We start from the raw sequence: 12,631 nt of genomic DNA on the forward strand, positions 1-12,631 counted from the left end.
CTTGTAGACCAGAACCCTCTGTCAATATTGGATCCAGTGTGTGGGCTGGAGCCTGGGAATCTCCTGTCTCTAGTTAAGTGCCTAGGATTGCTAGGCAGTGGTCTCTGTGGAATCACTAACCCTGAATGGAGTGGGATGGTGTAGGCCGGGGCCATTTGTCTCCTCCATTCCAGCAGAGCCCACTGCGGCCCTCAGGGCTCCCACTCCCATAACCCATACCACAGTCTGCAACTTTGAATGCCAGAGTATGCTGTCTACTCAGGAGCTGGCTGCTCTGCAGCCCCCAGAAGCAGGTGTTCTGCCTGCCATCCGTGTAGAAGGGAGAGACTCCTGCATCCATGACTACACTCATACCCTAAGGAAAAGCCGAGCCTCTGAGTCTTGGCCTCTTCAGTGTTAACTCTGTCCTTGGGCGGACTCTGCCTGCTTGGGTCCATATAGGGCTGATATTCTCGTCTCGCGGGTTCTCCCAAGCCAGGCTATGCCGTGGTGTTGCAGAAGGTAATACCAGCCCCCTTCAGAGCTTGGGATGGCCTGTCCCAGCCTGTACCCTCTGCAGGTTTTACTGCATCCCCCTCCAAGCTGTCTGTGTTCCTGCAGGGGTGCTAGATCATCAGGCCGCCACTTCTCACTTCAGGATAAAAATAGCCCTGCCGAGGCTTCTGTGCAGGATGGAATGTCACAGGTGGCGCATGTCCAGGGCTTGTGTCTGAACACACACAGTCCCCAGGGCCTGACTGGGGACCATGGCCAGCGCTGTCAGTGCTTCTGCGGGGGTAAGAAATGTGTGCTAGCCTACCTGTCACCTTAACCACACCTGAGACCAGCTACAGCTGTGCAGGCCCAGCACTGTTGTCTGCCTCTCTAGAGCCTGTCCTGGGCTGCTGTTGCCATATCCAGCCTGGGCCCGTCTCTGGACCAGTCTGCCAACCAGTCTTCCCTGTGCATAGCCTCAAAACTGGGCTTTGCCCCCTTCATGGTAGTAGTTTGCTGGGCAGAGTTGGTAGCTAGTGCTGTGTGAACAGAGGGATGATAGTCAAACTGCCTGCGTTAGCCAGTGGCCCAGATGTTTGAGCCAGCTGTGGACAGATGAGGCACAGCTGGTGGACTGAGGTGCATTGCTGCTGTTTTCGTATGTATAGACTGTCTGTCCCTCTTCTCAAGTCTCAGGAGAAAGCACGAGCATTTCGGCCCTGATGTCACTGCAAAGGGTAGGATACTCACTGTGATGCCACCAAAAGGAGATGCTTCCTTGATATAGATGCCAGCAACATGAGCCCTGCGACTGCCCATCCCCCACTGCTGGGCATTGCACCCCATCCTCCACCCTCAGCTCTGTGTTGTATCTCCTGGTGAGGCCCAGGCCATCCTGTGTACTGTCTTGGTGGAGGCAGCATTCTCCAGAGGCTCTGTGCTCGGCTGCCAACAGGACTTTGTCCTTCTGTCCTTTCTGAGAACAGACATGATGCTCACGGCCAGCCATCCTCTTTTCACTAAGGTGCTCTCTGGTGAGCATGACCTAGGATCTCAGAAGGGACCGCCTTCTGGATGCAGGCGTGATGACTGAGCTGTCTTCTTCTCACAACAGTCTCTCACAGCAGAGCTATTGCTTACTCTGTTGTCCATCCAGGCTGTGTGCTCTGAAGGCTTCCTCAGCCAGCCATGCTCGGCTGATCCAAGAGACGAAACCCTTGCTAGGGGAGCCATGTCATGTGCATAGTGTTTGATTTTGGCTAACTGTCCTACCAAGCATGGCCGTCTGGAGTAAGTGTTTTCTAATAGTCCTCTGGGGAACTTTCTGGTCATCTCCTGATCTCCTGGTGCGGGTGTTGGAGGGAGTACTGGTGGAACTGGTGGCCGCCAGCCCCCTTCTGTCTGCAGATGTGGTGGTCACGGAAGGAAGGTTGTCACCACCCTACCTTGGCCAAGGCCACGGTTAAAGCTAACTGGAGAGAGGGAGAGCGCATTCAAGTATGCCGAGGTCACTGGTCTTTACCTTCCACGTCTTTGAGGCAGGAGCTCTTATCCACACTCTGAACACCAGGCCAGCTGGCCTGAGACAGGGAGTCCTGTCTGTCTTCTGCCTTCTATTTCATCGTAGAAACGCTGGGTTTGCAGATGTGTGCTACTGTGTTTACTTTTACAAGGCCGTTTGGGATCTGAACTCAGATTCTCACCATTATGTGGCAAGCGCTTTATCCGCTGAGCCATTTCCTCAGCCCAGGCCTGTGTCTCTCAGTCCTTTGAAGACATACCTGGGGTAGGTTATGAGACATGAAACCCTGCGGAGAAGCCAGGTCATCCGAGTTGCTTCAGTTTGGCTGCCACTGTCACCATCATGGAGATTCGCTTAATTCCCATCCCTTTCCCTTTCAGCGCCCCAGCACTTCTTGGGCTCTGCCAGCCCTGTCTTCGCAGAGTGGTGTTTCGCTGTTGGTCCTGATTTGCATTTGGCTAATTGCTAACCATGTTAATTACCTTTCTGTGTGTTTGCCGCCTGTGTGCGTTTCCTTTTTGGGAGATGTCTGTTTGCCTCTTTGCCCGCTCTGCTGTCACACTGTTTGTTTTTCCCCTCACCACTTTGTAGCAGATCCGTGTGTGTCCTTGAGGCCAGTCCGGTGCAGGGGATGCCAGTCCCTGTCCTCCATCCCCTCACTCAAAAGCAGTAAGGGTGCTGTGTTTTGGAGCAGAGGGGAAGATCAGGTGCTCTGGTGATAGACATGTAGGCCTTGTAGTTCTTCCAGTCTTGAGAGTCATAGGTTAGACCCAAGTTCAAATCCTGCCTTGTCCACTGGCCGATTCATGACATTTGGCTTCTGGACTCGTTTTCTTAAGAAAAGCTCTTCTGCAGGAGGGCATGGTGTGCCAGGAGAACACCCATAGGCACTGAGTTTCCCTGGTGTCTGCAGGGAGCTCAGCCTGTGGCAGCCCCTAGAGGAGGAGGGCCATCCTCACAGTAGTCAGAGCATAGGAAGGAGTCCCCTTGCCTGTTGCAGAGCTGACAACGGGGTAGTTCTATTGCTCTGGGCAGGCAGCGTCCTTCCAGCTCAGTGAGGGTGACCACATCCTTGCTCTGTAAGTGGTGTACATTTATAGATGGCTCACAGCAGCTACCTGTGGTTGGGATGTATTTTTGTAAGCATCTCGGCCATGCCACTTACTGCCTGCCAGGGAAGGCTCTACCAGGGCCTGTAAGAACAGATGTGTTCAGTCACTGAGGTGTGTGTGTGCTGTTACAGTGGGAGGCAATGTTGTGAGTTCAAGAGGATGGAGCCCGTGGCACCCTGAAGCCAAGGTCTGGGCTCTTGACCCTTAGGCTCTCTCAGCCTTGTGCTGGAATTGAGTCTGTGCTTGTTCTGCTGTGGCCTCCAGCAGGGCAGCCTCCAAAGCCTGCTCCATTTACCTGGTTGCTAAAGCCCAGGGGGAGGGGGGACCCTTTGGGAGGCAGTCCTTCTCTGGGTGTGGAGACCTGTGGACTCGTGGTCGGTGACGCTGCTGCTGCTCAAGTACAGCCTTCTTTCTTTTGGGACAGTAGGCCAGGTGTCCCTGGTGGGGGTTTGCCCTGCCCCTTCCCAGTCTGCCTACAGTGACTGTGCTGGAGAGCCCCTACCTTAGTTAGTGCTTCTAGAATGGGAGACTGCAGGAGGCAGCTGGCCAACTTCCTCCTCAGGCCCTCAGGCTACACAGCAGGAATTGCTATGAGTTTAGGATTTCACACTACCCAGGGCCTGACAAAGGTGGCAATGTGGCCCTAGCCGACTCAACATGGATTGGAGGCTGAGGCGAACCTTTCACCCCAAGGCTGGCAGACATCTCCCCTCAACCCTGATCCTCTTGGTCTTATCTTGCAGGCTCAGCTGTCTCAGGCCCTGGAGGACCTTGGGGTTCAGAAGCAGAGAGCCGACACAGTGAGTACTAAGTGGGGGTCACTTGGTGCTGTGTGGTGAAGGGCAGCCTGAAGATAGGCCACCTGAAGTCCTGGATCCATGCACAAGGGAGTTCCTGCCTTTCTCTGGCAGGACTTGGCCTACAGGCACATCCTCCTGTGTGATCATGCTTCTCCGACATTAGAAACTGCAGAGCGGAAGGAGCAGAGGTGGAAATTGAGTCTTGTTGCCCACCCTCATGTGATGTCAAGGTGTGAGCCAGCAGGAGTCATGGGAGCCTTTTGGGAGTCTATAGCTAAGGGCTTGGGCCTGGCCAACATCAGCCTAAGTAACATAGGCCTGTGGGCATCAGGATGTGGGTTAGATAACACAGGTAGGGCTTGCCTGTGGTACTCAGAGTATGGGCTCCAATTCACAAGTGTTGGCTTGTGGGACTCTGAGGGTTCTGGGCTACAGTTGAGATTCTGATCTGGGAGTGAGAGAGACCAGTGGTGGAATACAGAACCAGGGGAGGTTGTGCAATGCTGGGTGTGCCCACTACCCACTCACCAGGTACTGTGGACACAATGTGTTGCCATCGGCATGGGAGTCAGACTGTGACCAAGCAGGGCCTAAGCAGCGGAGTGCCAGTCAGCTGGTAGCTGGCAGTTAAGATAGCATGGGGGAGGGGAAGGTGCCTGGGGCTCTGGTCAGAGGTGGCAGGCCAGGCAAGCCTCTGGCCTAGAGTGTGGGAGCAAAGAGTGAGTGGTCCTATAGATTGTGGGGTGTTATATCTAGCAGTGAGTGTGGAGGAGGGTCTGTGGATTACGGAGCGTGGTGTCTGTCAGTGGGTGGGGTGGGTCTCTTTAACTTTGGGAGGTTGTCAGGGGTGGTGTGACCTTGTTCTACCCAGGCAGTGTTGGTTGTGGGCTGCCTAGTGAGGTAGCCCTTTTGTCTCTACGTGTGGCCTCTTGGGCTTCATCCCTGTGATCCAAGTGTCCAGCTTCCTTTAGTGGTGGCCTGTTTGCTATTGCCTTGGGGAAGTCATGTGCGGGGGTGTGGAGTTTCTGTGAGCTGAGCATCAGTCTGCACAGCCCAGGGAGACCCTGATGTTCTGTGCATCAACACGCGTGGCTTCCTCGGCGTTGACCTGAATTGGAATGTACCCCGGGGCCTTGTTTTCATAATGTACACGAGGCCAAGAAGAATTAGAAATGAGTTGTGCTAAGCACATGCCAGGCCCAGGGTTCTGTGGCTAAGCAGCTTGCTGTCACCCAGGGTCCACTTTGCACAGAAGCAAGGCTGCTTGCCCTGTACTTCCCATGTCACTTTGGAGGAACTGTAGGTCCTGTGTCCATTTTAGGGGCAGGGTGCAGAAGCTGTTCCTGGGCACTTAGTACTAGGTAGCTCCTGGAAGTCCATCTCACAGGCTTCCACATCTTGGTGCGTGACTGTGGGGTACACAAAGTGGCATACGCTAAAGTCTCGCTGGTCCTCTCATCTTGTGTCCCTTATTGAAACTCCTAGTACCTGTGAAACACTAGTGCCTGGACCCCCTTTAGAGATGGACTTAGAATCCTGGGGTCTCTGACAGGGTGGGTCTTGACCTATGTCAATCTGTATTGACATAGTATGCACCTTGGCGTCTAGTCAGAGTAGATAGGCCCTTGCCTTCCTGCTTGTTTGAGACAGTATTTCATTACCACTAGCTGTCCTGTGAGCTCTGTCTCCACCCCCATCTTTCCGTAGAAGGATTAGGATTATAGACACTTGCTACCACTTCCAGCTTTATTTGGGTGCTGAGGAGCAAACTCATGTCCTCTGGCTTGTATAGCAAGTGCTTTTCTCCCTGGGCTATCTCTGTAGCTCAGCCCTGCCTTTTTGCTTACCCCTGGTTGTAGGGGACTTGGGGACAATGGTGGTGCTGGATAGTTTTATGTCAGCGTGACACAAGCTAGAGTCATTAGAGAGGAGGGAGCTTCAATTAAGAAAATGCAGTCATAAGATCTCTCTCTCTGTAAGGCATTTTCTTAACTAGTGATCAATGGGGGAGGACCCAGCCCATTGTGGGTGGTGCCTCCCCTGGGCTGCTGGTCTTGGGTTCTATGAGAAAGCAGGCTGAGCAAGCCATGGGGAGCAAACCAGTAAGCAGCACTCCTCCATGGCCTCTGCATCAGCTCCTGCCCTGTTTGAGTTCCTGCTCTCACTGCTTTTGATGATTTAAGTTTTATATGGAACTAAAGTGAAATAAACCCTTTTCTCCTGAGTTGCCATTGGTCATGTTTCATCATAGCAACAAAAACCCTAAGACAGCCGGGCGGTGGTGGCGCACGCCTTTAATCCCAGCACTTGGGAGGCAGAGGCAGGCGGATCTCTGTGAGTTCGAGACCAGCCTGGTCTACAAGAGCTAGTTCCAGGACAGGCTCCAAAACCACAGAGAAACCCTGTCTCGAAAAACCAAAAACCAAACAAACAAACAAACAACAAAAACAAAAACAAAAACCCTAAGACAATGGTCAATGCAAGCTTATAGTGAAACATGGCTGTCTTTGACCCTTGAGAGAGGGGCGGGTGCCACAGGCTCTAAGATGCCCATATCTCTGATGCTGCTGAATGGGATGCTGGCCCCTGGGGCAGGTTTTCTTCCTGTTTGTTTAGGGTTGCAGCCTTAGCTGCCTCCTCAGCCCAGTGTTTGATCTCTGCCTCTGATTGCCTAATCTTAGGTCATTTCAAGTTGTTTATTTCCCTTCTCGTCTCCTTCCCATTTAAGAGGAAAATGAGAAGTGGCAGTTCTTGGGGACCTGTGACACAGCTGGTCACACGTGTGTTTGTCTCACAGTCTCCATCCTTCCTGCATATGCTGCAGGATTTAGGGGCGTCTTTGCAGCCTGTCTCCTGGCCACACCGAGCTTGGTGAGGGAGGTTTCCTCAGAGCAGCAGACCTGCATCTCAGAAGCACTATTCTGCTGATCAGTGCATCACACAAGTTACATGTCCAGCTGCACCACACAGCAGTGACCCCATGCCCAGTCATTCTCTGTCCCCTCTGGAAGCCCTCACCGCTGCATTCACTGCTGACAACTACATTTCTTTCCTCCATTTTATTGATTACTTATTACTTATTTTGTTTCTTTGTGTCTGTTAGTACATATTTGAGTACATGTGTGCACATATGAATGTATGTGTGCATGCATGTGGAGATGAGAATCTCAGGTGTCTCTCATTGGCCTGGCACGTTGGCACCTAGGCTAGGCTAGCCAGTCCATGAGCCCCAGGGACCCGGCTCTCCACCTTCCATCCCACCATCGCTGGGATTATAAGCATTAACCACCACTCCTGGCTTTTTATGTGCGTCATGGGGGTCAGAATTAAGGTCATTGCCTGTGAGGTAGTGTTTCATGACAGAACCTTCGTCTCAGCCCTGTTGTTGGTGTTTTGAGTGTAGGTAATCCAGGCTGCTAACCTCAAACTCGTGATTCTCATGCCTCAGCCTCCTGAGTGCTCAGATTAGAGGCACACCCACAACAACTGCCCCCTTTTCTAGACTTAAACTTGCATTTCCAGTCCGTCCGTCCCCCCCCCCCCCCCCGCCCGGGTTGTGGCTCCTGGTTCTCTCTGCTGTGGCTCCCAAGAAATGCAGTTGATGTCATTTCATTTCCTTAGACCTGTAGAAGACAGGTGCCTAGCAGTGTCTCCCAGGGAACTGTGATGAAGCCAGCCTGAAGGCCCCCCTCTATCATCCTGTTTACCTTCAGCCTGTGGTGGCCACCTCCCCTTCCATTCCCTGTGCATGGGCCCCGGGTCCACCCTCCTCTGGTTGTAACCTCTTTTCCAAGGTTACAGGTGAGTTGCCTATGAGGTGCCCACTGCCTGCCAACTTCTCAGGCTTTAGTAGCTCTTTTCTTCATAGAGAAGGACCAGAGACAAAGGAGCAAGTGCACCTTGGAGCTGGCAGTGGGCTGCTCAGCCTGCCTCTGAACCCTCTCTTCCTGAGGCTGAGATGTGGAGATGGGCCATTTGAGCCAGTACCATCAGACCCTGGGCAGGAGACTCCTGTGACCTGCATGTAGAGGAACCACACAGGTATCCAGCATGATCAGGGGCACAGCCTGGGTACTTGGCCTGATCTCTGCAGCTCCCAGCCCTCTGTCTGCTGGAATCTGACTCCAGGCTTGTTCACAAGTGGTAGAAGGAGAGCTGTGCCATATTGAGCTAATCGCTAATGGCAGGACAAAGGCAGCTTGACTTTGTGTTATTAATTAGTAACCTCACACTAATTAGTGAGCATGAGTGTGGTTCATGCTTCCTCTTTAAATGCAATTAATACCACAACGAGCAACGTCCCGGGCCAGGCTTGCGTTGTTAGAATACCTCACCCTAATTAGATCCGGCTAGCAGTGGCTAGAGAAATGAGGTTTTTGATTACAGCCATAAAAAGCCTCCAATATTTTATAGACTTCAGGGAGCTAGAAATGTGGATTTATTTTCTGTCTTACCAGACATCTCCCTTCCACCCCCACCCCATCAAGTGTAATTAAGCAGTCATTTCTCTTGATTACCATTTCCCCCTAATGGTTCCTTCTTGCCCTCTGTGCCTTACTCCCAATGGAGCTAGTAGATCCGGAGGGGGCCTGTGCCCCCAAAGAGACTGTGATAGAATGGGTCTGGTACGTCTGCTGACCACTCGCTCACTCTTCCCTGTGCCATCTCCGAGGTTAACTTCTGCATATGATTTCCCTCTCTGTGGCCATCTAGAAAGGAGCACATGACAGGTGAATTCTCCTCACAGGCAGATGCTCGGGGTGATGAACTGACAGCAGGGGGCTGGCCCTTGGCTGGTCAAGTGCTCACCTGGGCAGGCATGAGGCTCTGGGTTCTATTCCCTGCACTGCATGGTGTACGGTGGAACATGCACATAATCCCGGCACTCTGTTGGTAAAAGCAGGAACATTAGAAGTTCATCCTCAGCTCCATCATAAGCTCAAGGCCAGCCTGGGTTACATGCGATCTGATCACAAAGAAACAAGAGACTGTGTGTGTGTGTAGGAGGGTGTTGGGGAGATGGCTCAGTGGTTAAGAGCACTTTTTGCTCTTACAGAGGACCTGGGGTTCCATTCCTAGCTCCCACATGGTGACTCACAACCATCTGTAACTCCAGTTCCAGGGGATCCATGCCCTCTTCTGGTCTCACAGGCACTGGGCATACATATGGCACACATACATACGTGTAGCCAAAATACTCATGCATAAAACAAAAATAACAATTTTTTTTTGAGACAGTGTCTCTCTATGTATCCTTGGGTTCTCACTATCCTGCAACTCACTCCATGGACCAGGCTAGCCTGGAACTCACAGAGATTCACCTGTCTCAGCCTCCCAAGTGCTGGAATTAAAGGCATGTGCCATACCTACCTTAAAGAGAGTTGGAATTCTCTGGAATCAGAGTTAACAGGTGGTTGTAAGTTACCACTGGTCCTCTGCAAGAATAGCAGCCATCTCTCCAGCCCTAAATCTTAGCGGGGGATAAAAAAGATCCCAGAACTTTAGGCCCTTAGGTTCCATATGGAGGACCTGTATTCTGAGAACTGTGTGCAGTGTTTGGTCCCCAGCATCTGGTCTCTTAGAGCTCTGGCTGCTCATTAGAGTTGAGGGCTGTGTGGCAGCCTGTCTGGGACAGGCCTGTTTAGGGTGGCATTCTGAGTCAGGATGTCATAGAAATGAGTTCTGGGGACCATTGTTTCATATGCTCTCCCCATATGTCTGGTCTGCTCATAGCCTGCCAGTGTGGCCCCAGTCAACCACTTCCTGTCAGCCCATCCTGCTTCTGAGACTGACATGTTCATCCTGTCTCAGTGCCTATCCTGTTGTGTCACTGGGCCACATTCTGGAGGGACGTGGTGTGTAGGGAACCTCCCATGGGGACTGCGCACTGGTTCTACAGCTGGATAGCCAGTTAACTTGCTGCCACTCTGTGGTGTCTGTCATTGTTGGGACAGGTTCTTTGTGACCAGAGACATGTCATGAGAAGGTCTGTGTACTTGACTCCACAGTTGAACCCTCTTGTGGTCCTCCACAGAGCGGGTGGTGAAGCTCCTACCTTTCTCCCATTCTGAGTATATGCCTCTGTTGACAGGCATGGCATGCAGACTGAGGCAGATGCCACATTGTACAAGCGTGTCCTTGAGCTCTTGCTTCCCTGTGCTTGTTCTGAGGGAACAGGAAGGCTCCGTGGTTGTACATTGGGCTGATCTTGTGCTAACACAAAGGCATGTAACACCAGACAGCTGAAAGCAGCAGAAGCTTGTGGGTTTACCATCTAGAAGCCAAGAGCCCAGTGGTCAATTAGGTTTCTAGGGAAGTTGTTTCCTGGTTCCCAGCCCAGCTTTGCACATTGGAAGCTCTGAAGGAACTGTCCCCATTGCGGGTCCAGTCACCCCCCTCCTCATGCCACTATCCTGAAGGGGACAGATACCCTGCTGTTTTGCATGACCAAGTTAGTGTTCACTGCCCCATTTTCTACCTGAATGTCTTCCCCTATACTCTCTGTGCCTGCTGAGGGTGCACCCTGCACATGCCAAATAGAAGGAGCAGAAGCCCCACTAAAATGGGTTGATAGTCTCCAATGTGTCCTGCTGGCAGAGCTGTTCACATTGTTTCTGGACCTCCTCAGCCTTCCACTCTGTCTCTGTCCTTTGCATCTGAGATACTGGACTTCCCCAGGCCTGGCCTGTGGGACCCCTAGAGTGAAGCTACACAGACTCAGTGCATACCCTGCCACTTGCCTTCTAGCTGCTGACCTATCTATCCCTCATGGGGTTCAGCCAGCTTGCTCTGCAGCAGCCCACTCCCTGAGCTGGCTGTCCTGGGTAGAAACTATAAGCTGGCCTCTCTGAATGCTTCCCACTTAGGTGGCCCATTGCCTCCAGGAGCAAGGTGCCTGGTGGCTGGCACTGGCTGTGCAGCCTCAGGTACCCCATATCTTTCTCCAGGCTGAAGAAGAAATAGAGACTTCAGCTTAAGGCCCCTCTCTCCTTTACCAAGAAGCAGCACTTCAAACACTTCCTTGGGTCCCAGTGGGCCTAGAGCCGACCTGAACAGTGGACTCCATTCAGAATTCTCATTGTCATCTCAGAGTAACCTCTTGGAGACCTGAGACATCTTCCCAGAGTAGGCTTTAGAGAGCTAGTGGTAGCTTGAGAGCCCTCCAGAGCCCTAGCCCTCGTCCCATCACCACCATCTGTGTACTTGCCCCAGATGGAGACTGCTGTGTATCAAGCATTGGATGGCGAAACTGCTTAGGCATATTATACGGATGGGCATGCTCACACTGGTGCCCAGCAGCGGCTTCATTAATTACAACTCCTGGCCCAAAGGGCAGGGCGCTGAGCTCCTGCTCTGATTATTACTTTGTAGAATTAAGTATGACTCCCAGAATCAGACCATGAACCACTCAAACCACAACACATGATCTCTATTGAGAGTTGTGCCTTGCTGGGGAGGCAGCCACGAGCATCCTTAGAATTGAATCTCAATGATGCTTCAGGGCAGAGAAGAAAGCTGGTGGGGCCTATAGATAGAGATGCAGGGCAGGGCCCGGGGCTGGGCTGCACAGAGCCAGTGGGTGTCTGGGCCCAGTGTGGGCAGCTTTCTTGGAAGAGCATCCCTGGTTCTGCTGTAGGTTGAATTTGTGCCTTCCTGAGCTGCCAGGGAGCTCTGTCTTAAGTGTTGGGGCTCCTCACATGGGGAGGGGGAGGGGGTCTCAGCCACCAGACAGCCTCCTGCAATCCCAGGGGATGTTCATCTTAATCACACATGAGAGTCTGCTTCTGTGAGAGCTGCCACGGTGAGTAGCCTCCAGCCAGACTAGCCAGGAAGATGAAGTTCCAATACCAGGAATGACGGAAGTGGCCTGTATTTGTTCTCTGCCTTTTGTTCTTAATTGGCAAGCACACTGCCAACTGAGCTGCATCCTGCCCCCCCTTCACCCCATCGCCAAGCTGTGCGTTCTGCTGTGTGGTTAGTTCTTCATGTATTCTGCACACTTGACCACTCTCTGAGCTCAGCTTCAGCAATGCTGCAGCTCATCCTGTAGACGGTTCTCACTCCAGCGTCCTTAGGCAAACAGAAATGTGATGTTGTGGTGAGGCCCATGTTATCTGTTTGTCATAGCTCAGAAACCATCGCCAGATCCAAAGCTGGGAAGATCCAGTCCTTCATTCTCACCCGTGTGTCTTTCATTTCATCTTTCCCTTTCTGTAAATTTTCCTTCTAGTGACTTTGGTCTCACATTTTAGTTCTGATCCACTTTAAGTAATTTTTTAAAATATGGCATGAGTTAGGGCTCCAGCCTCACTCCCATGTGTGCATGTATGTCCACTTGTCCTCTCCCTGCTCTGTAGTCTCATTGTAGGCCTCATTGATGACCAGCTGACCATACTAGTTTGTGTTCATTGCTGGACTTGCTTCTAGTTCAGCCTGTGAGTTCTTCCTTATGCCAGTGCCTAAGTTGTCGTCTTTGTGTCCTGCTCTTAGGTTGATGTAAACCTTCCGACTTTGTGTCCCCACCCCTGCAATGTGATTAAATCTGATTGTCAACTTCACAGGATGTAGAATCGCCTAGGAGACAAACCTCCATGCGTGTCCATCTGGGGGAGTTTCTAGATTGGGTTAACTCAAGTAGGGAGACCACCCAGATGTGAGCGGCATCATTCCCTAGGCCACGGACCTGGACAGAATTAAAAGGAGAAAGTGAACTGAGCACCAGT

General features: G+C 52.1%; 1 protein-coding gene across 3 annotated transcripts in view; it reads left to right on the plus strand.

Annotated features, from left to right (window-relative positions):
* Mad1l1 (mitotic arrest deficient 1 like 1) overlaps positions 1–12,631 on the plus strand; it is a 315,139-nt gene that overhangs the window by 184,223 nt on the left and 118,285 nt on the right. For all 3 annotated transcript variants that reach the window (XM_057764608.1, XM_057764610.1, XM_057764611.1), the window contains one exon: positions 3,852–3,908. In XM_057764608.1, coding sequence (XP_057620591.1) covers positions 3,852–3,908 — 57 coding nt within the window. The remainder of the gene's footprint in view (positions 1–3,851; positions 3,909–12,631) is intronic.

Source organism: Chionomys nivalis, chromosome 3 (assembly GCF_950005125.1).
Source record: "Chionomys nivalis chromosome 3, mChiNiv1.1, whole genome shotgun sequence".
Classification (NCBI taxonomy): domain Eukaryota; kingdom Metazoa; phylum Chordata; class Mammalia; order Rodentia; family Cricetidae; genus Chionomys; species Chionomys nivalis.